We start from the raw sequence: 27,027 nt of genomic DNA, 5'->3' as shown, positions 1-27,027 counted from the left end.
TTAGGGTAGATCGAACCCTCAACTACATTTATCCCATTTTCATATTTATACTCCTACTTGCAAGACCAATGAAGAGGGCTTATTGCTCTTGCCTTCAGATTCTGGTCACCCTACCATTCTATTTTCATTCCCAAACTGATTTCATCATCCCAAGCCTCCTATGAAAGTTCAACAAGAGCTCCAGGCAAACTAGCTCAGCTAACAGTAACAGCCTTCCAGACTCACGATTCAACAATGTCAGCTATGACCAACCATCCTACTGTCTGAAACAATAGCTGCTTACTGTGACTCTGCTATTCCCACTTACATCATTGCTTGTCCAAATACAAACTACTTTTGCTTTGCAATTTTGCACAAGATTGTACTGGACAATTCCAACACCCCCCAGAGACCTCAAAATCCTTGACTGGGTAATAGTTCTGCAACAGTTGGCAGGCAAGTGGACAGACCAGCGAAAGATCCAGCCACTGACTACGGTGGCATTTGTTTTGTCAGTGCTTCTGAGAGGTCTCTGAGCACATTTGGAAAGAAATGAAGACAAGGGGAACATGGTAACTAATGGTTTACAGTGCCGGCGAATGGGTTCAATTCCTGCTGCTGTCTGCAGGAAGTCTGCATGTTCTCCACCTGACCATGTGGGTTTCTTCTGGATGTTCTGGTTCCCTCCACCACACACACATTCTGAATACAAGGGGTTCAACATGGCCACGCCACCCAATTACACCAGTGTGACTAATTAACCTATGAACTTGTATGCTTTGGAATGTAGAAGGAAACTGGAGTACCCTGAACAAACTCACGCAGTTTCGGACAGAACATTCAAACCCCTTGCAGGGTTAGGGTTAGCAAGATATGGGTATGCTGTGTTGGAGATACTTGTGGGCTGCCCCCCAGTAGGTCCTTAGACTGCGTTGGTTGTTGATGCAAAATGGATGCATTTCACTGGATGTTTTGATGTACATGTGACAAATAAAGTTAATCTTTAAAGATTAATTATTTGAATTAAACCTAGATCAAAAGTAAAAATTATTAACTAGCTGAAACATAAATATACAGAAAATTTTAAAAAGAACCTGACCTAAACATGTTTTTAATGAAATTTCAGATGAACAGGGTTTGCAGCAGTGGGGCCCTGGATAGAAAGTAAATCCATTTCCTCAGCTCAGTCACTTGCAAAACATCCATTGACTCAGTGAGAGCCCAGGGACCAAACAGGAGGTTGGACAAGCCTCCACCAGGCATCCAGCACATTCCAGACCTCTGTGCTGCACTGCTCAGGAAGTCAGAGCAGACTGCACTTCAGTTGGCCAGCGTCTCACCACGGTGCCGATATCACATTTTGGCCCATTATCCCTTATAACATTTAACCTTTCTTATCAAACTCTGAAGTTGCTCACAACTGATTTTTTCCTGTTCTGGTGAAAGGCCATAAATTTGGCAAGTTCGGTCTGTTTCTCTCTCGACAGATATTGTTCGACTTCCTAAGTTTTTCCAGTTATATTTGATCTCGGCACAATCCTGTTCTGAACACACTTTCCAACAGCTGTCAGCAAGCACAGTCAGGTGTAGGATGGCTGGATGAATTATTTTCTAAATTCCCATTTCATCATCAATGATTCTTGAGACTTCAAACTCTAAAAGTACAGATAGCGATAAGATTATAGTTACCACAAAACACTGACCTGGTACTTGTGACCTTCCCCTTGAAGGGGGAGTTGATGTTAAGCTGCTGTCCTCTCCAGAATGAAAACTCTTTCCGGACAGATACCCAGGCGGTCGCAATTTGCTTCCTTGGATTGGTGTTACCTAGATTATTATTCAAAGAACTGGATTAATATTTTATTAATGCTGGTCCATGTTTTTCTGATGTATGATAAATGAATGTCTTCAAATGTTGATCGTTCTCCTACGAGGCTAACCTATTCCCTGAGTGAGGGTTTATCAGAGCTTTCTCTTGTCGTAACTACTCTACAGCAAGCATAGTTTAATAAGCAGTCAGCAATCATGTACACATCTGTTAGAGTAGCACACACAAAATGGTGGAGGAGCTCAGCAGATTAGGCAGCATCTAAGGAAAGGAATAAAGAATTGACATTTCAGGCCGAGACCCTTCATCAGGACTGGAAAAGGAGGAGGAAGAAGCCAAAATAAGGTGGTGGTGGTGGTGGGGGGGGAGGGAAAGAAGGACAAATTAGAAGGTGATAGGTGAAGCCAAGTGAGGGGAAGGTAGGCTTGGGAGGGGAGGCAGGATGAAGTGAGATACTGGGAGGTGACAGGTGGTAGGTAAAGGGCTGAAAAGAAGGAATCTGATCGGAGAGGAGAGTGAATCAGGAGAGAAAGGGAAGAAGGAGGAACACCAGAGGGCGGTGACAGGCAGGTGAGGAAAAGGAATAAAAGGGGAGCCTGAGTGGAGAATGGAAAAAGGGGGGTGGGGGTGGGAGTGAGAAGTCACCAGAATTTAGAGTAATCGACACTCATGCTGTCAGGTTGGAGGCTACCCTGGTGGAATACGAAGTATGGCTCCTGCAACCTGAGAGTGGCCTTATTGTGGCAGAGAAGAAGCCATGGAGCGACATGTCAGAATGGAAATGGGGGATATGGAACTAAAACGTTTGGCCACTCAGAAATCCTAGATTTGGCATCAATTGTCTGTGTATAATATCAACATATTTATTAACATATTTTACCTAATTCAGTATTCAAGATAAGAGGAGATGTCAAAACAATGATCTATCTGGGATAGGCAAGATATAATATCTTCCAGTATGAAAGGACTAACCTTTACAACTGGTTAAATAACACAATAAATAATTTAACTAAGCACATAAACATTTACTCCAGATCATCACATCCCTGCAATTCTCCCAACATGGAAGAAACTCTAATAAGTGTACACAGAAAAAAATACTGTTTCTGAAATCTGGAATGGAAAAAAAAAACTGCTGGAAGAACTCAGCAGGTCAAGCAGCATCTGTGGAGGCTGAAGGGTAGTTGATGCTTTGTGTTGAAACCCTGCATCAGGAGAGACCCAGAGCAAGGTTGGTGAATCAGAATCAGGTTTAACATACGTCATGAAACTTATTGTTTTGCAGCAGTACATAAAAAAACTATTAATTACAATAAGACATATATAAAAATTACATTAAATAAGTAATACAAAAAGAGAGCAAAAATGGTGAGGTAGTGCTTATGGGTTGATTTATTTTCCATTCAAAATGGCAGAGGGGAAGAAAGTGTTCCTAAAACTTTGAGTGTGTGTCTTCAGGCTCCTGTATCTCCTCCCTATGGGTAGCAATGACAAAAGGGCTTGTCCTGAGTGATGGGGGTCCTTAATGATGGATGCCTCTTTTTTGAGGCATTGCCTTTCGAAGATGTTCTTAGTGCTAGGGAGGCTTGTGCCCACGATGGGAGCTGACCGAGTTTGCACCCCTTTGCACCTTTTACCAATCCTGTGCAATGGCTGCACCATATCAAGCGTAGGTGGAATGTAATGCAGAGGGAGATGGAATTCAGTGCAGACAAGTGTGAGCTGTTGCACTTTGGGAGGATAAACCAGGGTAGGACCTATATGGTGAAGAGTAGGGCAGTACGACAGTAGGACATAAGTAGACAAGGTCTTAAAGACAGTTTTTAGCACATTTACCTTCATAAATCAAAGTATTGACTACAGGAGTTGGGATCTTATGTTGAAGTTTAATAAGATATTGGTAAGGTATAGTGTGCAGTTCTGGTCTCCTACTTACATGAAAGGTGTACTTTCATATTGATATGAAAGGTATCAACAAGATTGAAAGAGTGCAGAGAAAATTTACAAGGATGTTGCCAGGACTTGAAGACCTGAGTTATAGAGAAAGGTTGGATAGGTTTGGACTTTATTCTGTGGAGATTAGGAAAATGAAAGGAGATCTGATAGAGGTATACAGAATTATGAGCAGTACAGATAGGGTAAAAACAAGCACTGAAGTTAGTTGAGTCTCGAACTGAAGGTCATAGGCTAAGTGCAGAAGGTGAAATATTTAAGGGAACTTATTCACTCAGAAGGTAGAGAGCATGTGGAATAAGCTGCCAGCGGAAGTGGTGGATAGGGGTTTGATTGCACCATTTAAGAGAAGTTTGGACAAGTACATGGATGGAAGGGATATGGAGGCTATTGTCAAGTGCAGGTTGATGGGACAGAATAATAATTTGGCTCAGACTAGATGGGCCAAAGGGCCTGTTTCTGTGCTGTAGTGCTCTATGACTCTAAGGTCTCAACCCAAAGTGTCAACTATCCCTTTGCCTCCAGATGTTGCCTGACTTGCTGAGTTTCTAGCACTTTGTATTTTTGCTCTGATATGACGTGCTTGTGGAGGACAGGAATCAGAGATCCATCTGCAGAGCTGATGTCTAGTGTTTAACATCATGCTCTTTGCTATTTTGTTTCTTGCTTATGCAAAACAAGCAGCATTCATAAAACATTTTTCATGTCCTCAACCTGCTTTCTAGCCAACGAATCATGCCTGAAGTGGAGAGAACATTGTAATTTGTCCACAGTAAGCTTTGGCAACGGGCAAAGTAACAATAAAGACTAGCTTAACTTTCCAATGAGATGATAACTTGAGCTACTGCAAGTACTGAGCATGGGACCATAAAATTACATTGTTGGATAAAGTGAGTGAGCAAAACTGGTAAATGGAGTTCAGCAAAGATGCAACAGCTGGTAAGGACAAAAAAGAAGTTTTGTTTAAATTAAAACGAAGCAACAATGGAACTGCCAATGAGAAATTCTGCAGACAATGAAAACCTTGAGCAAAACACATAAAATGCTGAAGGAACTCAGTAGATCGGGCAGCATCTATGGAAGGGAATGAACAGACGACCCTTCCTCAGGACTCAAATTTTTTATGAAGGGTCTTAGCTTGAAATGTCAACTGGATATCCCCCTCCATGGATGCTGCTTGACCTGCTGAGCTAACCAAGAATTTTGTGTGTATTGAACCAAATATATAGGGCTCCATTATTAATGCTGAAAGGCTTAAGGAACTTCTAACTAGAAAGCTACAAGATAAAAGGGAAGCAACACACATCAAAGTTGCTGGTGAACGCAGCAGGCCAGATTTCCTCGTGTTTGCGAGGTAAAAGGGAAGACGTTTTGCTGCAGCAAAGTCATGGTGAAATAGAACTGTGTGCTGTACAAGTTATTGCAATTTAAACGTACTGGCCTTGTTAGCCACTTCAAACCCACAAACCTGGAGGGGAAGCAAGTCATCTCTGACCCTGAGGGACCTGTTCCAGCCTGCAGAAGTATTTCACTTTGGATATTGGCAGTGCACTGCCCACTTCAAAGCTCCCAGTGTACAGCTGTACATAAGTGATGGTGTTGGAACAGCACGCCTTTCTGCTATGTCTGGAAATTCAATTTCACCAAATTGACAGAACAAAACCCCTGACAAAATGTAAACAACAGGAATTCTGCAGATGCTGGAAATTCAAGCAACACACATCAAAGTTGCTGGTGAATGCAGCAGGCCAGGCAGCATCTGTAGGAAGAGGTGCAGTCGACGTTTCAGGCCGAGACCCTTCGTCAGGACTAACTGAAGGAAGAGTGAGTAAGGGATTTGAAAGTTGGAGGGTTTTACCTTTCCTTACTCACTCTTCCTTCAGTTAGTCCTGACGAAGGGTCTTGGCCTGAAACGTCGACTGCACCTCTTCCTACAGATGCTGCCTGGCCTGCTGTGTTCACCAGCAACTTTGATGTGTGTTCCGTGACAAAATGTGGTTTTTTTTTTCCAGATTCAAGCTGAAGACTCTCCAAAAATTCACCTCACAACTTACTTTTATTCTGCATTGTAAGGTTCAGACAATGAACGTTTTGCCCCATACACATGCAGCCTGCACTGCTGCACACATTCACAGCTTTCTATATATAGTAAATGCCGATAATCTTACCTTTCCTTTGTGCAACTATCACTGCTGATTTCATGTGTATTTTGATAAAGAGTCAGAGATATATGATATCAGAGAGAATCCAGAGGAGGTTCAAGAGAATGATTCCAGGAATGAAAAGGTTAACATATGAGGAAATGAGGGGGGAATCTCACTGAAACTTATTGAATATTGATAGGGCTAGATAGAATGGAGGTGGCAAAGTTGATTTCTATAAGGGGAAGAGTCTAGGACTGGAGGGCACAATCTCAGAATACAAGGATGTCCCTTTTAAATACAGATGAAGAGGAATTGCTTTAGCCAATGAGTGATAAATTTGTGAAATTTATTGCCGTAAACAGCTGTGGAGGATGTGCCATTGTGTACATTTAAAGCAGAGGTAGATACGTTCTGGATTAGAAAGGGTGTCAAAGGTTACGGGCAGAAAGCAGGAGAATGGGATTGAGGGGGATAATAAATCGATCATGACGGAATGGCAGAGACCCAATGGGCTGAATAGCCTAATTCCCCTCTTGTATCTTATGTTATACGTCTTTAATATATTTCACATTAATATTTCTTTCTTTCAATCCCTAATTTGTTTCCTCTAATCTTTTATTTACTTTCAGAAATGGGAGTGCAGGTGTGAAGACACTCAGCAAGTAATCCAGAGAATCAAACTAAAAATTAGAGAAATTGAATTAAGTTAATTAAATAATCAATAATTATAAGATCACAACAGCATGAAACTCCTCAGCTTTGCTTATATTCGTTTAGATAAACCTGACGTGCTGCATCATTCCAGCATTTCCTGGTTTGTGATTCTCTGCTTAGAATTATGAACGAGTCTTGTAGATTTAGAAAGAAGTGGGAAACTTGGTGATGCTAACATATTTGTACGTATTTGAACTCTGTTGGTCGTTAATGCAAATGATGCATTTCCCTGTATGTTTTGATGTATATGTGACAAATAAAGTTAATCTCCGAATAACGTTGAACAGTTGGATAAAGATCCATGTGTTCATTCCAATGCAGTACTGAGGGGGTTCTGTCGGTCAGAGGTGCCTTTCTTTCTGACATTATATCAAGACTGTTGGTTCCAACAGAGGGAAGGAAAGATGTAACAACCATGATTGCTATGGAGGGGTGTAACCAACAGTGGCCTTCTCAACCTAGTTGTACTAGATCAAAGAGAAAATGCTGGAGGAACTCAGCAGGTCAGGCATCATCTGTTGAGAGGAGCAAACAGTCGACATTTTGAGCCAAGACCATTCATCAGGATCAGTTTTGGCCTGCAACATCGACTGTCTATTCCCCTCCATAGGTGCTGCCTGGCCTGATGAATTCCTCCAGTATTTTGTGTGTGTTACTCTGAATTTCCAGCATTTGTAGAATCTCTTGTATTTATGTCTAGGACAAAGATGGTCAACTAAGCAATGAACTTGGTAAATTTCATGTGGCTCTGCGAACTCCACCTAGCACCTCAATGGCTGCCTGCCATTCAATGGTTGATCTACCCAAGGCCTCAACTCCTCTTCCTGTGCCAGATCCTCCTTGTCCTCAGTTCCTGGATCTTCTAAAAATTTACCTATCTCCACTTCCAAGTACTTCTAGTGCTCTAGCCACAATTCTCTGAGGTAGAGAATGCCAGATAGCAGAAGATAGAAATATAAACAGTACAGGCCTTTTGGCCCATGATGTTATGCCAATACTTCAACCTACTCCAAGATTAATCTAACTCTTCCCTCCTACACAGCCCTCCATTTTTCTTTTACCAATGTGTCTATAAGATTGTCTTAAATGGCCCTTTCATCACCCTTTAAGTTAAAATGCTGACTTTTAACTTGAAGATTTGGAATTTGAGTTTTATTTTTCTTTCCACACGTACAACTGGAATTCCTCTGGCATTCTCCTGATCTAGAGTCATGACCTTGGAGAAGATTGGAAGAAGCCCACTCTTTCCCACAAGGTTGTTGGTTCAGTGGCAGAGTAGTGTAGGGGTTGGCATAACACCAGCAATCAGGGTTCCACTTGCGTCACTCTCTGTAAGGAATTCGTATGTTCTCCCAGTGACTGTTTGGGTTTACTCTGGGTGCTCTGATTTCCTTCCAGATTCCGAAGACTTTTAGGGGTTACAGTTAAGTAAGGTGTGGGCGTGCTTACTGTATGTTGGTGCTGGAAGCATGGTGACACTTGTGGGCTGCCCCCAACATATATTCGGAGAGTTTTGGTTGTTGACACAAAACAATGCATTTTCCTCTATGTTCTGATGGATATGTGACAAATAAAGCTAACCTAATCTTAAAAGTTAAACAACACCTAATCTTAATGATAATAATCAGTGTGATCATTTTAAAGCAGTACTGAGAGAGTGCTGCCTGTCAGAGGTGCTATCTATCTGACATTAAATTACCACAGTTGGTTCCAACAGCAAGAAGTAAAGATATAACAACCATGGTTTCAGAGGCCTTGTCAATATTTATGTAACAGGAACCGATGATCCAGCATTGCAAATCTCAAGCTATAATCACAAGCTAGCTCTATATATCCTACATCGAAACAGCAACTTCACTTCAACCAGTATTTAATGACTATAAAGTATTTTGATACCATAAATAATGCTAAATCAATGCAAGTTCTTTAAAATATGGCTTCCTTAACACAAGAAATATGACCAAGAGTTGGTCATCTGGCCCACTGAGCCTGCTCTGCTGTTCAATGAGGTTATTGTTAATCTGGTCATAGACTCTGCTCCACCTACCTGCCTTCTCCCCAGAATTTTTAATCCCCTTGCTGTGTGAAAATCAATTTAACTATGTTTTCAATATATTTAATGAGATAGCCTCTACTGCTTCCCTGGGCATACATGAAAAAAAACAGATACTCTCTGGGAAAAGCAGTTTTTCCTTATCTCCATCCTAAATATACTCCCCCAAATCTTGAAGCTATGTCCCCTAGTTATAGTCTCACTTACCAATGGAAACAACTTTCCTGTCTCTATCTTTGGTAAAACCCTTACAAAAATCAACCTCCCTTCCCCACAATGTTCAAAGTTGTTTTCCTTTTTCTTCTGGTTCCAAGAAGAAAAACAATCAAAATCTGTAATCTCACAAACTAACTGGGCATTATGACCTAGCTGGAATTACATACACACAAACTGTTCAATCATGCACAAGGTGACAGGTGAAGATTTTAAGATTATAAAATAGAGCAAACATTGTGGAAAGAACAACCCAGTCATCAGATTCCTTCCATCTGTTCAGAGAAACAAAATGAATGAAGAGGAGTTACTTTTGCAAAAGCAAGGATCTTGGAAAGGAGAGAGAGTTCTGAAGAAATAAAGAGGTGTTAGAGGTCAGGATACGTTAAGGAAGTGGTCAGAAGTAGTTGGAGGGGTGGGGGGGGGGAGAACTTCTCCTTCCTAGTGTTACAGATAAAGAAAATATAGCTGTTTTTCAGGATTCAGAGTTTTAAAAAATCTTTAACCTATGTATTTTTCATGCCAAAAGCTTCCATCATAAATATTAATGTAAATTATTGGTCAATAATAAAACTCCATTTCGTTAAGACTGAAAATGTTAAATAAGCAACCATCTTTCCACAAAGCAAAAAAGTTCACAAAGTGAATTTTAACTTAATGGTTAAATTTCTTCACTAAATTAAACAGCTCAAAACATTTCTAACAATAAATCTCCAAAAATAGAAAACCTTGGCCTGTCAGTACTATATCAGTAAATTAACACTGACTGCTCGATTTATCCATTTTATTTAAAAGCTGAAGCAAAATTTAGAGAATAATTCAGTAGGGTATTTACTGAATTCACTATTTCCAAATGTGGTTCAGATCCCCATTGATGTACAATAGAGAAAAATACATTTAGAATCCTGAAAAGCAGCCCAAAATCCTCTCAGGAATTTGTTTTTTTGGTACAGATAAGGAAACTAACTAAACTAAAAAGCAAAACACATTTTTGATAAGTTGACCACTACCAACACTGGGAGCACTTCACCGTACTATACCTCTGGAGATGGGACTCGGCGTTCGGGGGACTCTGGAGTTTTATAAGCACTTGAAGATTTGCTGTTTGTCAACCATGGTTTATCATAATTGCGGATTAAATGTTGGGGTGTCTGCATGAAACAAGGATACATTGAAAATGAATGGAAATTAAAACAATAAAGTAAAATGACCAGGAAATAACAGTGCCATGGAAGAGAACATGTAATTAGGAAGGAGTAAAATTAAAAATGCAATGATGTAGACCTGTGTGACTTCCTTTAAAAGGAAGACTCAGAAAAGTAAAGTCAATAAGCAATCTTTAACTGGCATGCGTTAAACTTCCTGTCATGGGTTATAATATTGCACGCTTGCTAATACTCTAATACAAACCCCACACAAAAACTGAGTCAAGAAAGAAACCTGAAACAAATGAGAAAATCACTATGGAAAATACAAATTCAACTAATTAGTATAGCAGGGAGATTGGCAAAGTAATATGCCAATACGGGGCGGCGCACTAGTGTAGCAGTTAGCGTAACACTATTACAGTACCATCGACCCAGGTTCAATTCCTGCCGCTGCCTATAAGGAGTTTGTACGTTCTCCAGGTGACCCTGTGGGTTTCCTCTGGGTGCTATGGTTTCCTCTCACATTCCAAAAAAGACGGGTTAGTAGCTTAATTGGTCACATGAGTGTAATTAGCACGGGCTCGTTGGGCTGGTAGTGCCTGTTACCGTGCTGCATCTCTAAAATTAAGTATTAAAAATAAATATAATTAAACTGCTAAATAGGAGGATTAGCACCAAACTCTTCACTGGACTGGTATAAAGGCTTTTTAAACTATATCGGTAAAATATAGTTTAAAACAGTGAGAACGGAGATTGCTGCTCTCAACATTACCTTAGGTGGCGTACTTGTAACAACTGGGGGAACTGAAACACTTTGACTGGCGCTCGACGTCGACCTGTTGGGAGAAGCCGCCCTTGATGATGGCCGTGACCTCCGCCCTCGAGACCGGAAGGCAGCCATGGACTGACTAGAGCCTTCGGGAAGAATAAACTTTTCACGCAGTTCGATGTTTGTTCTGCCCTTAGCTGAAACAAAGGTACAAAACAAAAATTCAGCTGTAAATCATCAGGAAGTTCACAAACCAGCAGCAAACTTGCAACAACAATAGGGAGTATGGGGGAGGGGAGAAAAAAAATGAACAGGATGGTTAAAAACTGGTTAACGGATGATGGAAAATATACTGAAATCTGAGTTGAAAGCCTATCCATACCAACAACTCAACACTTGTGCTGGGATATGTAAGCAACACGAGATGAAATTAGCCCAGCAAATTTTCAAAACTTAAATGGAAAGGGACAAAATAATTCTGATAGTCGTAAAGGTTTCAGTTCAGTGTCATGTTAAGGACGACGCAGGAGTGTGGAATCCATTAACTTCATGCAGTCAGTTTAAGGGAGCCCCGGGACCCACTAAAGCAAACCCCATTCCAAAATATCTGTGCAGAAGCTCAAAACAGCACACCACTTTCAGGCAGAACAGATGTGTACATTCCAGTTAGGAAGATGCTACAATATCAGACAAGGTGACCACTTACTTGCAGTGAGTATTACTGCGGGTAAAAGAAAAAAATCATGTAAGCAACTTCACATGCATTTCAAAATGGCCGTTCATTTTGTAGTTGGTTTTAAAAAAAAAACAAAGCATATTGGATTACAGTTCTTTTTCTTTTAAGAAAAGCACAAAGCCTGCCGTAAGCTGCTAGGAGCGTTAAGCCATACAGAGAAGGAAAGCACAAAGGAGAAGGAAAAGAGACAGAGGATTGCCAACCTATAGGAGACTGACTGGTAATTGAAGAGTTTGATTCCGAACGCAACATTTTACTTCCATGATGATGAACTAGAAGAAATGATAAAGGGATTGCATCACATTAAAAGAAACAGAGAAGAAACTTCTAGAAAGAAAAAGGACAGGACAGATAAAATAGAGAAATTATTTGAAGAATTCAAGAGCTAATTTGAGATTCTTATCATTTAAACTATAAAAACTTCACACTGGTCAAGTCAATTGTCCAGCCTGAAACGTCAGCTGTTTATTCCCCTCCAGATGCTGCCTGACTTACTGAGTTCTTCCAGTATGTATTATTCTGTGTTTTGATTCAATTTGTTGCCATATACTGGTTAATTCTCAATCAATGTTATACAAATTGGAGGCTCAGTGGGGTGGAGGAAAAAGATAACACATTTCATGATTTTATATCAGTGATAATAAACCAGATTCTGATTTGTAGTTATTTGAGTTACTGTTGTCTTCTTGTCAACTTGAACCAGTCTGACTGTTCTCCTCTGACCTCTCTCATTAATAAGGTCTTTTCACCTACAGAACTGCTGCTCATTGGATGTTAAAACTATAAGTCTCTGTTCTCTGTAAACTCTAGGGACTGTTGTGCATGAAAATCTCAGGAGATTATCAGTTTCTGAGATACTCAAACCACCCTGTATGGCATCAACAATCATTCCACAATTAAAGTTAGTTGGATCACATTTCTTCCCCATTCTGATGTTTAGTCTGAACAATAACTGAACCTGATGACCATGTCTGCATGCTTTGAATTGCTGCCACATATTTGGTTGATTAGAAATTTGCATCAATGAGCAGAAGAACAGGAGTACCTGATAAAGTGGCCACTGAGTGTATCACACAGATATGAGTGTGACATCTTGTGGAGAGGCATTACATGACATAGCAAGGGCCAGCTTGTGCTGCCCAAGCAGCTGGCAGGCAGAACCAACTAAAACATATTCCAAACTTACCTCTGCATGGATCATTTTTCACCAAAAACTCATCTAAGGCCATCCAGCCTCCTCCAACACGAACCATGACTGTACTGCGTAAGATACGGACTAGCCGCAACTGCTGGGAATCACCAAACTGTGAAAGGCGAAAGAAAAGAACGTTCAATAGCAGCTTAAACTAAGTAGCTAATAACAAATGACTTAGTTTGTGATTTTTTTTAAACACACTGTAATGATTTGTTTTGCATCAAGCGTTTACTTTTGCAGTTGCAAGCTCTATTTCACCACCCACCACTCTTTAAAGCAGTTGATTTGAGAAGGTGAATGATTAACATGGAATGAGCAGCACAGACTTATAGCTTAATGCCAGTGGAAACATCCAACATTCAAAAACATAAGTGGATGGGTGGAACAGACTGGGAAAGTCACTATTCCCAACTGGTTGAAAGTCTGGAAGCCACAAAGCAGTAGTTACTGGCCCACAGCACACAACATAACAGGTGAAATACTTCAGACATTTATGTCGTTCTGTACCTGATTTCCCAGGAAGAACTAAGTCATGGAAGAAAATATGAAGAAAAAGAAAATTAGTCACAACAACTTTAGTTTTAACATTCAACAGTGTTTGTAAATGGCTGCATATTCACTTGCAAAACTGATGATATTTCTGATTAACCCAGGGATTGTCAGGTCAGGAAGAACCTGCTAAAGAGCACATTGGATTCTCTTTGTCATGATATAGTACAGAATATGGTTCCAGTAGGCTCTCGACTAGATATGTGAAACATGGCTACAGATTTTGAAATGCAACCCAATGACTGGTTCTTGCTTAGACAAGGCGTCAAAGATTATGGGGAGAAGGCAGGAAAATGGGGTTGAGAGGGATAATAAATCAGCAATGATGGAATGGTGTAACAGACATAATGAACCAAATTGCCTAATTCTGCTTCTATGTCTTATCGACAGTATCACAGATGTTACCAGTCCCATGAGACATACAGTACATATCACAAGACCATTCACAGTACATATCAGAAGAACAACTGTCTAAAGGTGAACTCCCTTCCTCTTCCTTACCCAAGTAATGTCAAAACCAACCCTTGCCTTGGTTGAAAGTCAATCTGTGCAGGCTAGATATGAGACTGTTATTCCCTTATACACTAAGTACTACGTAGACTGGTGCATATTACCAGTAACATTAAGTACATTGCTAAAGGAAATTATGAATATATTAATTTTATTTTCCACTGTTTATCTTATTGAAACAGTACCCCCAAGTGTTAGTTTCTATATGTATTTGAGTGACAACTTTGAATTATAAAGCCATATGGAACTTAGTTAATGTCTTTTAGCAAGATCACCTTCAGGCAGCATTGGTACTCTCAGACATTACTAGGTAAGAGTGCCAAATAAGCTACTGGAGATTTCTCCACAGATATTCCTTAGTTAGAAATGGTAACACTGTGATAAAAATTTGCAATACTGGCCAACTAAATCACTCTTAAACACAAAGCTGTTTCATCACTGATACAAGATTCAAGATTATTTAACATCATTTCCGGTACACAAGTGTAAAAGAGAACCAAATAATTGTTACTCTGGATCCGATGCAGCACAGAAAAGGACACTAAGATAAAGACACCGAGAAATACAATAAATATAAATATGTAAGATAGCTTATATACAAAGATTGATTGTATGTACATAAGGGTGACGCTAGACACAGGAGTGTCTGGGGAAGGTATGACCTGTACAAAATATTCCTGCGGGAAGATTTGCTCAAACTGTTAAGCAGGGTTTTTAACTAATTTAGCATGACAATGGGAAACTGTGTGATAGGGCTGAGGAAGGGGCAGTCGGTGCAGTGTGTCGTGAGACTGTCAGGAAGGACAGGCAGATGACAGGGCAAAACTTCAGTCAGTGGGATGAGTTGCAGTGCAATCTGTGGGGGTCAAAATCAAAAACAGTGACGAATACAGGGCTGAAGGTGTTAAATTTGAATGCATGCAGCATATGAAATCAGGTAGATGATCTGGTGGTGTCAACAGAGATTGGCAGCATTATGTTGTGGACATCACTGAAACGTGGCTGAAAGAAGATTATAATTGGCAGCTTAACATGCAAAGATAAACATTGTACCAAAAGGACAAGCAGGCAGGCAGAGGGGGTGGCGTGGCTCTGTTGGTAAAAAATGAAATCAAATCCTTAGAAAGAGGTGACATTGGATTGGAAGAATCCTTGTGGATAGACCCTAATGGGAGTTGTATACAGGCCTTCGAACAGCAGCCAGGATGTGGGCTGCAAATTACAACAGGAGACAGAAAATACATGTCAAAAGGGCTATGTTACAATAGTCATGGGGATTTCGATATCCAAGAGGATTGGGAAAATCAGGTTAGTACTGCTTTTGGATCCCACGAGAGAGAACTTGTAGAATGCCACGATGGCTTTTTTGAGCAGCTTTCGAGTGCGGGGACCAGGTCATTGAGTGCATTTAAGGTGGAAGTTGATAGGTTCTTGATGAGTCAGGGTGTGAAAGGTTACGTGGGGGAAGGTGGGAGAATGGGGTTGAGGGAAAAAGGATCAGCCATAAACAAGTAGCTGAGAAGACTTGATGGGCTGAATGGCCTAGTTCTACTCAAATGCCTTACAGTCTGGTCCGTACAGAAGGTGGCTGATGTAAAATGATGAAGTAGTGGTGACTGGGGGTAGTGTGGGGGTGGGTTAGCGGGTGGAGGAGCTGATCAGCCTTACAGCTTGGGAAAAATAACTGTTTGGAGTCTGGTAGTCCTGGCATGCATGCTACGTAGCCTCCTCCCTGATAGGAGTGGGTCAAGCAGCCTGTGAGCAGGGTGGGTGGGATCCTTCACGATGTTATAGGCACTTTGCTAGCATCTTTCTGTGCACAGGTCCTTGATGGCGGGTAGGCCAGTGCCGTGATGCGTTGGGCAGTTTTGACCAGTTGTCTGTAGAGCCTTCCTGTCCACTGCAGTGCAGTTTCTCTCCCAGAGAGTAATGCAGCTTGTCAGGATGCTCTCTGCTGTGCATCTGTAGAATGATGTGAGTATCGATGTGCACAGTCCAGCTCTCTTCAGCCTCCTCAGAAAGTAGAGGCATTGGTGAGCTTTCCTGATTGTGCAGCATGTGCTCTAGGATCACGAGAAGTTGTGTGAGATGTGCATTCTCAGAAATCTGAAATTGCTCGCAATTTCCATTGCCGTGCAGCCAATGTAAAGGGGGGTGTGGACGGTAGATTGTTGTCACAGGTACACTAATTCCTAGCAATTTGGAAACTATGCTGTCTGTGTACAATAGCAGGGAGGGAAAAGAACAACCAAGTCCTATCTAGGTTTGTGCAATTCACCATTGGTATCGGTAGATGAGTAAATATAACTACGTCTTATACACATTATCTCTTCATTAACTATACGACCTGACAAACATTACGGTTATTTACTTTAATTGGCTCACGAACACTACCTTTTTGCCCTACTTATTTAATACTATATATATATATACACACACTGTATATTTCTTATTTAAATCTATAGTATTTTAATGAACTGCACTGTAATGCAGTCAGAAAACAACAAATTTCGCAACATATGTCAGTGATTCTGATGTGAAGGGAAATTGACAATAACCATGAGAACCCTAAAATTAGAACAGAAAATTTGGAAACACTCAGTGGGTCAAGCAGCATCTGTGGAGAGAGAGTCAGGGTGAGCGCTTCAGGCCGATAACTGGAAAAGTCAGGAGGATGTTTGATGCAGAGTTCCATTTTCAATTGCTCCCAATCCCTTTGTTGCAGCTGTTTTACGATGGGACTGAGAAGCCTGACAAGAGATCACTTTTGCCGGTTCAGAAAGGATAACACATTAAGGATTAAAAATAGAGCAACACAGAAAGGATTAAAAATAACAATACTGGCCACCTAAAGCTCTTTTGAACACAAGCTCCTTCCATCAGCAATGAATGTTAGTTCACTGCTGCGGTTCTGCTAATTCCCAGTGCGTGGAAACAGCTGCTTACAGCACGCAAGCATACGGGGAAGGCAATCCTTTATCTTGCTTGGTTTACAGTTTTCCAATTCATATCATCAAATGTTCACTCTGTTTCTCACTGCACAAACACTGCCGGATCTGCTGAGCATTATCAGCATTTTCTGTTTTTATTTCTGATTGCCAGTATCTGCAGTTATTGTGTCTGTTGGCCACATCCAGCACACATTTTCCTAGTCACGCTCCATAACTAATCCAGCAGTGAGTGCAGCACAAGCCTGCTTCAACCCTGCAGCAGTTATGTTCTTTGGTGCTCTCAATTATTTCTATCTTTTCTCTTTAAAAATTAATAATATTTAATTTTAACATCCATCTGCAGCTTCAGTTACTTCTAATTTGTTAATTGTTTCATTTTAATAGCTTTTGACTACTTGAGTATGAAAAGATTTTGAACTCTTGAAAACTTTGACAGCAGGCAGAGCTGGAATTACAGCTTTTTTGGCTTCAAAGCTTCTTTTGATATTTTATAAACATTTAGAAACACAGAAACGTAGAAAACCTACAGCACAATACAGGCCCTTCAGCCCACAATACTGTGCCGAACATGTATTCAGTTTAGAAATTACCTAGGGCTACCCATAGCCCTCTATTGTTCAAAGCTCCATGTACCTATCAGAGGGTCTCTTAAAAGATCCTATCGTATCCGCTTCCACCACTGTTGCCGGCAGCCCATTCCATGCAGTCTCCACTCTCTGCGTAAAAGACTTATCCCTGACATCTCCTCTGTACCTTTCTCCAAACACCTTAAAACTCTACCCGCTTGTGTTAGCCCTGGGGAAAAAGCCTCTGACTACCCAAATGATCAATGCTTCTCATCATCTTATACACCTCTATCAGGTCATCTCTCATCATCCCTCACTCCAAGGAGAAAAGGCCGAGTTCACTCAACCTATTCTCATAAGGTATGCTCCCTAAATCCAGGCAACATCCTTGTAAAGCTCCTCTGCACCCTTCCTATATCCTTCCCGTAGTGAAGTGACCAGAACTGAGCACAGTACTCCAAATGGGATCTGACCAGGGTCCTCTATAGCTGTAATTAGCTAGATTTGTTCTGGGATGTACACCATCTGGAGGATAAGATCGGTATTTACCAGGAAGCCACAGTCAAGAGTTCTGCAATGGTTACATCTGTTGCCTGTGATTACATCAGTAATGGCTTCCAATGGGAGCAACCCTGGCTACAAATATTGGTTCATCCACAGATGCTGCCTGACCAGCCATTTCCAACATCTTCTGTTTCTACTTAAGAATTATATGTTGCATTCCGAACCTTCCTCTGTAGTCAAATCATTAATTAACACCTAGGAGGCCATTCTGTATTTGAATTCATAACAGCTCTCAGTATAGAATCTTGTCTCTCTCCCCTTCACTTATAGGTCTGCAACTTGTACTTCTTGCATCTCCACCAACTCCCTTTTGATCCTCCTGCCACTTAGCTAGATTAGTGAATAATTTAGTGACCAAATGACCAATTAGAACATCACTGGGCTACTGGCAGAAGCCATAGCATGCAGGACAAACCTAATAGTTACGTGGAAAGCATGCCATGAGACAAAGGAGAAGTCGGCCATTTGGCCCATCGAGTCTGATCCGCCATTTTATCATGAGCTGATCCATTCTCCCATTTAGTCCCACTCCCCCGCCTTCTCACCATAACCTTTGATGCCCTGGCTACTCAGATACCTATCAATCTCTGCCTTAAATACACCCAATGACTTGGCCTCCACTGCCGCCTGTGGCAACAAATTCCATAGATTCACCACCCTCTGGCTAAAAAAATTCTTCGCATCTCTGTTCTGAATGGGTGCCCATCAGTCCTTAAGTCATGCCCTCTCGTACTAGACTCCCCCATCATGGGAAACAACTTTGCCACATCCACTCTGTCCATGCCTTTCAACATTTGTAATGTTTCGATGAGGTCCCCCCTCATTCTTCTAAATTCCAAGGAATACAGTCCAAGAGTGGACAAATGTTCCTCATATGTTAACCCTCTCATTCCTGGAATCGTTCTAGTGAAACTTCTCTGTACCCTCTCCAACGTCAGCACATCCTTTCGTAAATAAGGAGACCAAAACTGCCCACAGTACTCCAAGTGAGGTCTTACCAGTGCCTTATAGAGCCTCAACATCACATCCCTGCTCCTATACTCTGTTCCTCTAGAAATGAATGCCAACATTGCATTTGCCTTCTTCACCACCGACTCAACCTGGAGGTTAACCTTAAGGGTATCCTGTACGAGGACTCCCAAGTCCTGTTGCATCTCAGAACTTTGAATTCTCTCCCCATTTAAATAATAGTCTGCTCGTTTATTTCTTCTGCCAAAGTGCATTATCATATACTTTCCAACATTGTATTTCATTTGCCACTTCTTTGCCCATTCTTCCAATCTATCCAAGTCTCTCTGCAGACTCTCTGTTTCCTCAGCACTACCTATCTCCACCTATCTTCATATCATCAGCAAACTTAGCCACAAAGCCATCTATTCCATAATCCAAATCGTTGATGTACAATGTAAAAAGAAGCGGCCCCAACACGGACCCCTGTGGAACACCACTGGTAACTGGCAGCCAACCAGGATAGGATCCCTTTATTCCCACTCTCTGTTTCCTGCCAATCAGCCAATGCTCTATCCACGTATGTAACTTTCCCATAATTCCATGGGCTCTTATCTTGTTAAGTAGCCTCATGTGTGGCACCTTGTCAAAGGCCTTCTGAAAATCCAAATATACAACATCCACTGCATCTCCCTTGTCTAGCCTACTGGTAATTTCCTCAAAAGATTGTAATAGGTTTGTCAGGCAGGGTTTTCCTTTAAGGAATCCATGCTGAGTTCTGCCTATCTTGTCATATGCCTCCAGGTACTTTGTAACCTCATCCTTGACAATCGACTCCAACAACTTCCCAACCACCGATATCAAGCAAACAGGTCTATAATTTCCATCTCCGATGTCAAGCTAACAAGTCTATAATTTCCAGCTCTATTCTGTCAGCAGCCAAGTCTAGATTAAATCTAGATCCCCGGAACTATACATTTTGCAGTAATTACTGCACCAATGTTCAAAAAATAAATTCCACTTCATGAGAAATGGGAAACTAATCCTGAACAACATGGTCTGTATTCTCAAGTAAAAATGAATGAGCAGAGTAGAGGAAAAAAATGGGGAGAAACTCTATCACAGTTAACAAAGGAACTCATAGTTTTCCAGAGGCATTTAGAACTCTGTTAAATAAAATGAAGTGTTTAGTGAAATTACCAGTAAAACACTTTTTGGCCAAATCATGATCGGGATCAAAATTCAGGTTTGTTTCCGAAATAAGTAAAAAGATAGTCAATTCAAAGTCCAAGCCCACATTCTCTGTTCCAGTATTAGCTCTGATGTACATTAACCAGTTTGACAGCAGAATTATTCAATGTTCTGAACGCATAGACCACAGCACAGGCCTTCGGCCCACAATGTTGTGCCAAACCAAATAAATTAGCAATCAAATGACCAACTAAACTAATCCCTTCGGCCTACACAATGTCCATAACCTTCCATTTCCCTCACATTCATTGCCTACCTAAACGTCTCTTAAAAATCCACCACCACCCCAGGCAGTGCGTTCCAGGCAACCAACACGCTGTGTAAAAAAAATCTTGCCCCTCACATCTCCTTTGAACTTAAACCCTTCTCACCTTAATGCATGCCCTCTGGTATTAGACATCTTAACTCCGAGAAAAAGGTACTCACTGTCTGCTCGATCTATGCCTCTCACAGCAGAGGAACTGAATGTGTATTTTGCATCAGTCTTCACAGTGGAAGATATCTGCAGTATACCAGACATTCAAGAGAGTCAGGGAAGTGAAGCTTGTGCAGTGAAAATCATGACTGAGAAGGCTCGGGAAGTTTAATGGTATGAAAGTGGGTAAATCTCCTGGACCTGATGGAATGCACCCTCGGGTTCTGAAGGAAGTAGCTGGAGAGAATGCGGTGGCATTAAAGATGATCTTTCAAGAATCAATAGATTCTGGCATTGTACTGGATGATTGGAAAATTGCAAATATTACTCCACTATTTAAGAAGGGCGGGAGGCAGCAGAAAGGAAACTATAGACCTGTTAGCCTGACATCAGTGTTTGGGAAGTTGTTGGAATCGATTGTTAGGGATGAGATTACAGAGTACCGAGAGGTACATGACAAGATAGGTAAGAGAGAGGGAAGGTAAGAGAGAGGGAAGGTAAGAGAGAGGGAAGGTAAGAGAGGGGGGAAGGTGAGAAAGGGGGGAAGGTAAGGGGGGGGAGAAGGTAAGGAGAGAAGGTAAGAGTGGGGAAGGTAAGAGTAGGAGGAAGGTAAGAGTAGGAGGAAGGTAAGAGTAGGAGGAAGGTAAGAGAGGGTGGAAGGTAAAAGTGGGGGAAGGTAAGAGAGGGGAAGGTAAGAGTAGGGAGAAGGTAAGAGAGGGTGGAAGGTAAAAAGGTGGAAGGTAAGGGGGGAAGGTAAGAGTGGGGGAAGGTAAGAGAGGGGGAAGGTAAGGGGGGAGGTAAGGGGGGAGGTAAGGGGGGAGGTAAGGGGGAAGGTAAGGGGGAAGATAAGGAGGAAGATAAGGAGGAAGATAAGGAGGAAGGGGGAAGATAAGGGGGAAGATAAGGGGGAAGATAAGGAGGAAGATAGGGGGAAGATAAGGGGAAGATAAGGGGGAAGGTAAGGGGGGGAAGGTAAGGGGGAAGGTAAGGGGGGAAGGTAAGGGGGGAAGGTAAGGGGGAAGGGGGAAGGTAAAGGGTAAGGTAAGGGGGGAAGGTAAGGGGGGAAGGTAAGGGGGAAGGTAAGGGGGAAAGGTAAGGGGGAAAGGTAAGAGAGGGGGGAAGGTAAGAGAGGGGGGAAGGTAAGAGAGGGGGGAAGGTAAGAGAGGGGGGAAGGTAAGAGAGGGGGGAAGGTAAGAGAGGGGGAAGGTAAGAGAGGGGGAAGGTAAGAGAGGGGGAAGGTAAGGGGGAAGGTAGGGGGGAAGGTAGGGGGGTAGGGGGGAAGGTAGGGGGGTAGGGGGGAAGGTAGGGGGGTAGGGGGGAAGGTAGGGGGGTAGGGGGGAAGGTAGGGGGGTAGGGGGGGAAGGTAGGGGGGTAGGGGGGGAAGGTGGGGGGGGAGGGGGGAAAGGTAGGGTGGAAGGTAAAGGGGGAAGGTAAGGGGGGAAGGTAAGGGCGAAGGTAAGGGCGAAGGTAAGGGGGAAGGTAAGGGGGAAGGTAAGGGGGAAGGTAAGGGGGAAGGTAAGGGGGGAAGGTAAGGGGGGAAGGTAAGAGGGGAGAAGGTAAGAGGGGAAAGGGGGAAGGTAAGGGGGGAAGGTAAGGGGGGAAGGTAAGAGGGGTAGCGAAAGGGAGAAAGTTGGGAGAGAGGAAGCGAGATACAGGGAGTAAAAGGCACAAAAGGATGTATTCTGGGAATATTTACAGAATTACTTATTGCAGACAATGGTAACTGGAGAAAATGGAAATATGACAACAGTGAAACAATTTAGGCTTGGCATTCTTCAAATCGTTATTAATAGTGGCATGTTATTTTTCAATTTAACAAGCTGCTGTTTTAAATTCACACATGAAAACAAGTGAAGAACAGGGGAAACAAAAAATCATTTGCTTTACACAATGTATTCTTGTGATTGGCATGTGCTGGCTGTTGGAAACAGATTTACTTACAACTCTCAAAAATGAACTAGATTTATATTTGAAAAGTTAATAAATACAGGTTTATGCAGGAGCGTAGGACTAATTGGATAGCTTTTTCAAAGAGTCAGCATGGAACCTATAGATCAGTTACTTACTTGCTCTGTTGCATGCTTGTACAGTAATATCATAAGACCTTAAGAAATAGGAGCAGAATTAGGCCATTCAGTCCATCTAGTCTCTTCGATCATGGCGGATTTATTATCAATCTTAACCCCATTCTCGTGCCTTCTGCCCATTACCAGAGTATTCTCCATGCACATGCACAGGGAGTGAAAACTTGGAAATTTCCATTTCCATGCAAAGCTGTGAACTTTCTTCAACAATAATTATTTAACATAACATGGGAAAGTTTTAACAGAAAAAGTTAACGAATATTCTGTGCAGACTTCCCCTCCTTTTCTACATATGAACACAGTGGTCCTTCCTGGGAGTGGATTTGATGGATGTCAAGTGCTCTGTTTCACCTTACCCTATAGATCTGCTCGTGCCCAAAGCAGAATTGTGGTATGTAATCCTAAGAGCATTCTAAGTGACCATACCACCCCTGGTCCTGTGCTAATATCACTTTGTGTCTGTATGTGCTGGGTTGCAATCATATCTTCTATGTTTTGCAACTTGGCTCCAGAGGATTGACGTTTCATTTGGCTGTAATCATGGGTATGGTTGAATGACAACAAACCTGAACAGTAGCCAGATACATATATTAACAAGTTAATTAATCAGAGTTGAAACTACGAAACACTTTTAGTGGGATAAGGACTCAGGAAATCAGGAATATTTCACTGTTTTAAGTTGCATCCCCTGTTTCTTTAAATGCTCTTTCAAATTTAGATCACTTGTTGCTTAATTGGATTCTGTTCCTTGGTTGTTCCTAAATTAAAGCTAATTGCCCACTGCTATCACTAAAAAAGTAAATATTTAGGCATTTCCCTCCACAACCTTGGCATTCCAATTACAAGTTCAAAACAGAACACTTGATAGAAATAATATTGGTTTAGTGATAAGTCATCTCCTTCACAGATCCACTTCTGGCTGTTAACTGAAGCTACTTTTAACTGCTGTTTTTTTCACGAAACCTTTACAGTCACACAGGTAATGTCTTGACCCTACCCTCAGGTACAGAAAGGACTGAAAGCTTGGGTGATGGTTTGACCCCCAGGTGTGGTAAAGACTGAAACACTCAGGTAATGGCCTCACACTCGGGTGCAGTAAAGACTAAAACACTCAGGTAATGGTTTGACCCCCAGGTATGGTAGAGACTGCAACACTCAGGTATGGTAGAGACTCAAACACTCAGGTAATGGCTTCACACTCAGGTATGGTAAAGACTGAAACATCCAGGTAATGTCCTCATACTCAGGTATGGTAGAGACTGAAACATTCAGGTAATGGCTTCACACTCAGGTATGGTAAAGACTGAAACACTCAGGTAATGGTTTGACCTACACTCAGGTATGGTAAAGAGTGAAACATTCAGGTAATGGCCTCACCCTCAGGTACGGTAAAGACTGAAACACTCAGGTAATGGTTTGACCTACACTCAGGTATGGTAAAGACTGAAACACTCAGGTAATGGTTTGACCTACACTCAGGTACGGTAAAGAGTGAAACATTCAGGTAATATACTCAGGTAAAGACTGAAACACTCAGGTAATGGCCTCACCCTCAGGTGCAGTAAAGACTGAAACACTCAGGTAATGATTTGACCTCGCCCTCAGGTATGGTAAAAGCTCAAAAACTCACCCTATATTTGTTCTCTCCAATCTGCTCCACCTGAAACCGCTTTGCACATTTACATTTTGCAACTTGCCGTGTGACCTACAATAAAGTATAATGCAGGGTTGTGACAACTAGTGAGGTCAAGGGCATTTTATGCTTAATGAAGGTCAAACAGAGAACATTGCAACAGCAGAAAATCATACATAATATTTGAAAAATATAATCACCTTTAACAATCAGAAAAGAATTGACTGCTAGAATAAAGTATCACACAAATATTCCTGTATCATGCGCCGTCATTCTGGGAAATAAAGTTTAAATTCTGTAAACAATGATGGTATACCTCATCCTCTATTTTGTCGGCATCAGTAAGAGGTTTGTAGGCATCCTTATTGGGATGAAGTGCTGCTACAAATTCATAATAATCAATGTAACCGTCTCCATCTCGGTCAAATATGTCTGCCACAGCACTCATTTCCAGGCGGCTGGTCGGAAACTCTGCAGAACAATGCAATAAACATATTCCCCATTGGTTAATTATTTTCATAACTTTCTTTTCTGTTAAACTATTGTAGAAAACTAAATGTCTATATAGCAACATGATAGATATGGTTTCATTAATTATTAACTTCTTACTGCAAATGACTTGCTGGAAGTCAGGTTCAGAGTGATTCGGGCTGAGGTATTATTTGGGGATTGGGAAAGTCATTAACTCAATTCGCATTTTGTGCTGAGCCAGTACATCTCAGCCAAGTGGCAGAAGAGAACTCCAGTGCCGCTGGGCTAAAAGGATGAAAGAGAACTGCTGAGGTTTATATGACAGCCCTTCATGAGGAAATGTGTGTTAGAATATGCAAGCAGAGATTGGCCAGTGTCAGCTGAAGTTAAATCAGGTCTCGGTATCAAATTTCCCTTGGTGGTTGCGGGCAACTAGACTGATGGGAAGATCAACAGAATAATGCTTTACTGAAACATTTTTGTTCCATTCACGGGCATGGTTGGCAAAGTAAGCAAATACTTCCCACCCTGAATTACTCTTGAGCGGAGGCCACCTCAGAGGGCAACTGAACATCAACATCATTCTCTGAGTCTGGGATCACATTTAGGCGGGTCAGCAGATTTCCCTTCCTGTAGGATACAAGTGAACCAGTAGGATTCTGACAACAGTAGTTTCATGATCACTACTTTTAATCCACTGTTTTATTCTAGATTTATTTAATGAGCAGAATTTAAAGTCCCTTGTCATAGAGCTGTAGAGCATGCTGCAGAGAAACAGGCCTTAAGGCCCATCTAGTCCAGGCTAAACGTTACTCTGTGTAGTCCCATCAGCCTCCACCTGGAGCACTGCCCTCCACACACCTCCCACTTATGTACTCATCCAAACTTCTCCTCAACGTTGAAGTCAAAATCGCATCCATCACTTCCGCGAGCAGTTTGTTCCGCACTTGCACCATCCTCTGTTTCCCCCTCAAGGTCCCTTGAAATATTTCCACATTCACTCTGAACCCAAGACCTCATTCAACCTCAGTGGAAAAAGCCTGCTTACATTTACCCTATCAATACCGCTCACAATTTTGTATGCTACATCTCCATCATTCTCCAATGCTCTATGGAATAAAATCCTAAACTATATTTCAATGCAAGAAGTATTGTAGGAAAGGCAGATGAAATTCGGGCATGGATCAACACCCAGAATTATGACATTTGTAGCCATTAGTGAGACTTGGTTGCAGCTCAGTATTCCGGAATTCCATTGTTTTAGATGCGACAGAGTGGGAAAGTTAAAGGAGAAGGGGTAGCGTTACTAGTCAGGGAAAATGTCACAGCAGTGCTCTGTCAGGACTGATTGGATAACTCGTCTGGTGAGGCGTTATGGATGGAAGTGAGAAATAAGAAAGGTATAACTATGTTAATGGGGCTACATTACAGACCACCCAACAGTCCGTGGAATTTAGAGGAACAAATTTATAAAGAGATCACAGACAGTTAGAAGAAACATAAGGTTATTATAGTAGGTGAAAATACTTTTTACATATTGTCTGGGACTCCCACACTGTAACAGGATTAGATGGAATAGGAGTTTGTCAAATGTGTTCAGGGAAGGTTCTTAATCAGTACATAGAAGTCCCAAGAGAGGGTGTGTGATACTTGATCTGCTATTAGGGAGTGAGACAGGGCAGGTGACAGAAGTTTGTGTAGGGGAACACTCTGCATTTAGTGATCATAATGCCATTAGTTTCAAAATAAATATGCAAAACAATAGGCCTGGTTCACAGGTTGAGATTCTAAATTAGAGAAAGGCCAATTTTGATGGTATCAGAAAGGATCGGGCAAGTGTGGATTGGCACAGGTTGTTTTCTGGCAAAGGCATACTTGGCAAGTGGGAGGCCTTCAAAAGTGAAATTCTGAGAGTACAAAGCCTGTCAAAATAAAAGGTAAAGATAAAAGGTAAAGATAACAGGTGTAGGGGACCTTGGTTTTCAAGAGATACTGCGGCCCTGGTTAAGAGAGAAAAGGAGGTGCATAGCAGGTATAGGCAAGTAGGAACAAATGAGGTGCTTATGCAGTACAAGAAATGCAAGAGAACACTGAAGAAAGAAATCAGGAGGGCTAAAAGAAGGCATGAAGTTGCTCAAGCAGACAAGGTGAAGGAAAATCCTAAGGGATTCTGCAGATGTGTTGAGAGCAAAAGCATTGCAAGGGTCAAATTGTTCCTCCGGAAGATTAGGATAGTAATCCATTTGAGTAGCCAAAAGAGATGGGGGGAGATCTTAAATTATTTTTTTACATCTGTATTTACTCAGGAGATAGACACAGAGCCTAGAGAAATGAGGCAAAGTGGCATCAACTT

At 41.7% G+C, this 27,027-nt stretch overlaps 1 protein-coding gene across 20 annotated transcripts in view; it reads right to left on the bottom strand.

The window, feature by feature from the left end:
• dst (dystonin) overlaps window positions 1-27,027 on the bottom strand; it is a 603,331-nt gene that overhangs the window by 3,240 nt on the left and 573,064 nt on the right. For 5 of the 20 annotated variants that reach the window (XM_072250685.1, XM_072250690.1, XM_072250693.1 and 2 more), the window contains 9 exons: window positions 24,520-24,674; window positions 24,201-24,275; window positions 13,240-13,257; window positions 12,724-12,841; window positions 11,741-11,809; window positions 11,508-11,522; window positions 10,805-10,998; window positions 9,925-10,035; window positions 1,683-1,806 (listed from right to left, as the gene is read on the bottom strand). In XM_072250685.1, the coding sequence (XP_072106786.1) occupies window positions 1,683-1,806; window positions 9,925-10,035; window positions 10,805-10,998; window positions 11,508-11,522; window positions 11,741-11,809; window positions 12,724-12,841; window positions 13,240-13,257; window positions 24,201-24,275; window positions 24,520-24,674 (879 nt within the window). The remainder of the gene's footprint in view (window positions 1-1,682; window positions 1,807-9,924; window positions 10,036-10,804; window positions 10,999-11,507; window positions 11,523-11,740; window positions 11,810-12,723; window positions 12,842-13,239; window positions 13,258-24,200; window positions 24,276-24,519; window positions 24,675-27,027) is intronic. The other 15 variants (XM_072250746.1, XM_072250722.1, XM_072250731.1 and 12 more) reach the window with 7 other exon arrangements.

The sequence above is a fragment of the Mobula birostris genome, chromosome 2 (genome assembly GCF_030028105.1).
Source record: "Mobula birostris isolate sMobBir1 chromosome 2, sMobBir1.hap1, whole genome shotgun sequence".
Lineage (NCBI taxonomy): Eukaryota > Metazoa > Chordata > Chondrichthyes > Myliobatiformes > Myliobatidae > Mobula > Mobula birostris.
The sequence above is the reverse complement of the archived record's forward strand: the minus strand, read 5'-3'. Positions and strand labels throughout refer to the sequence as shown.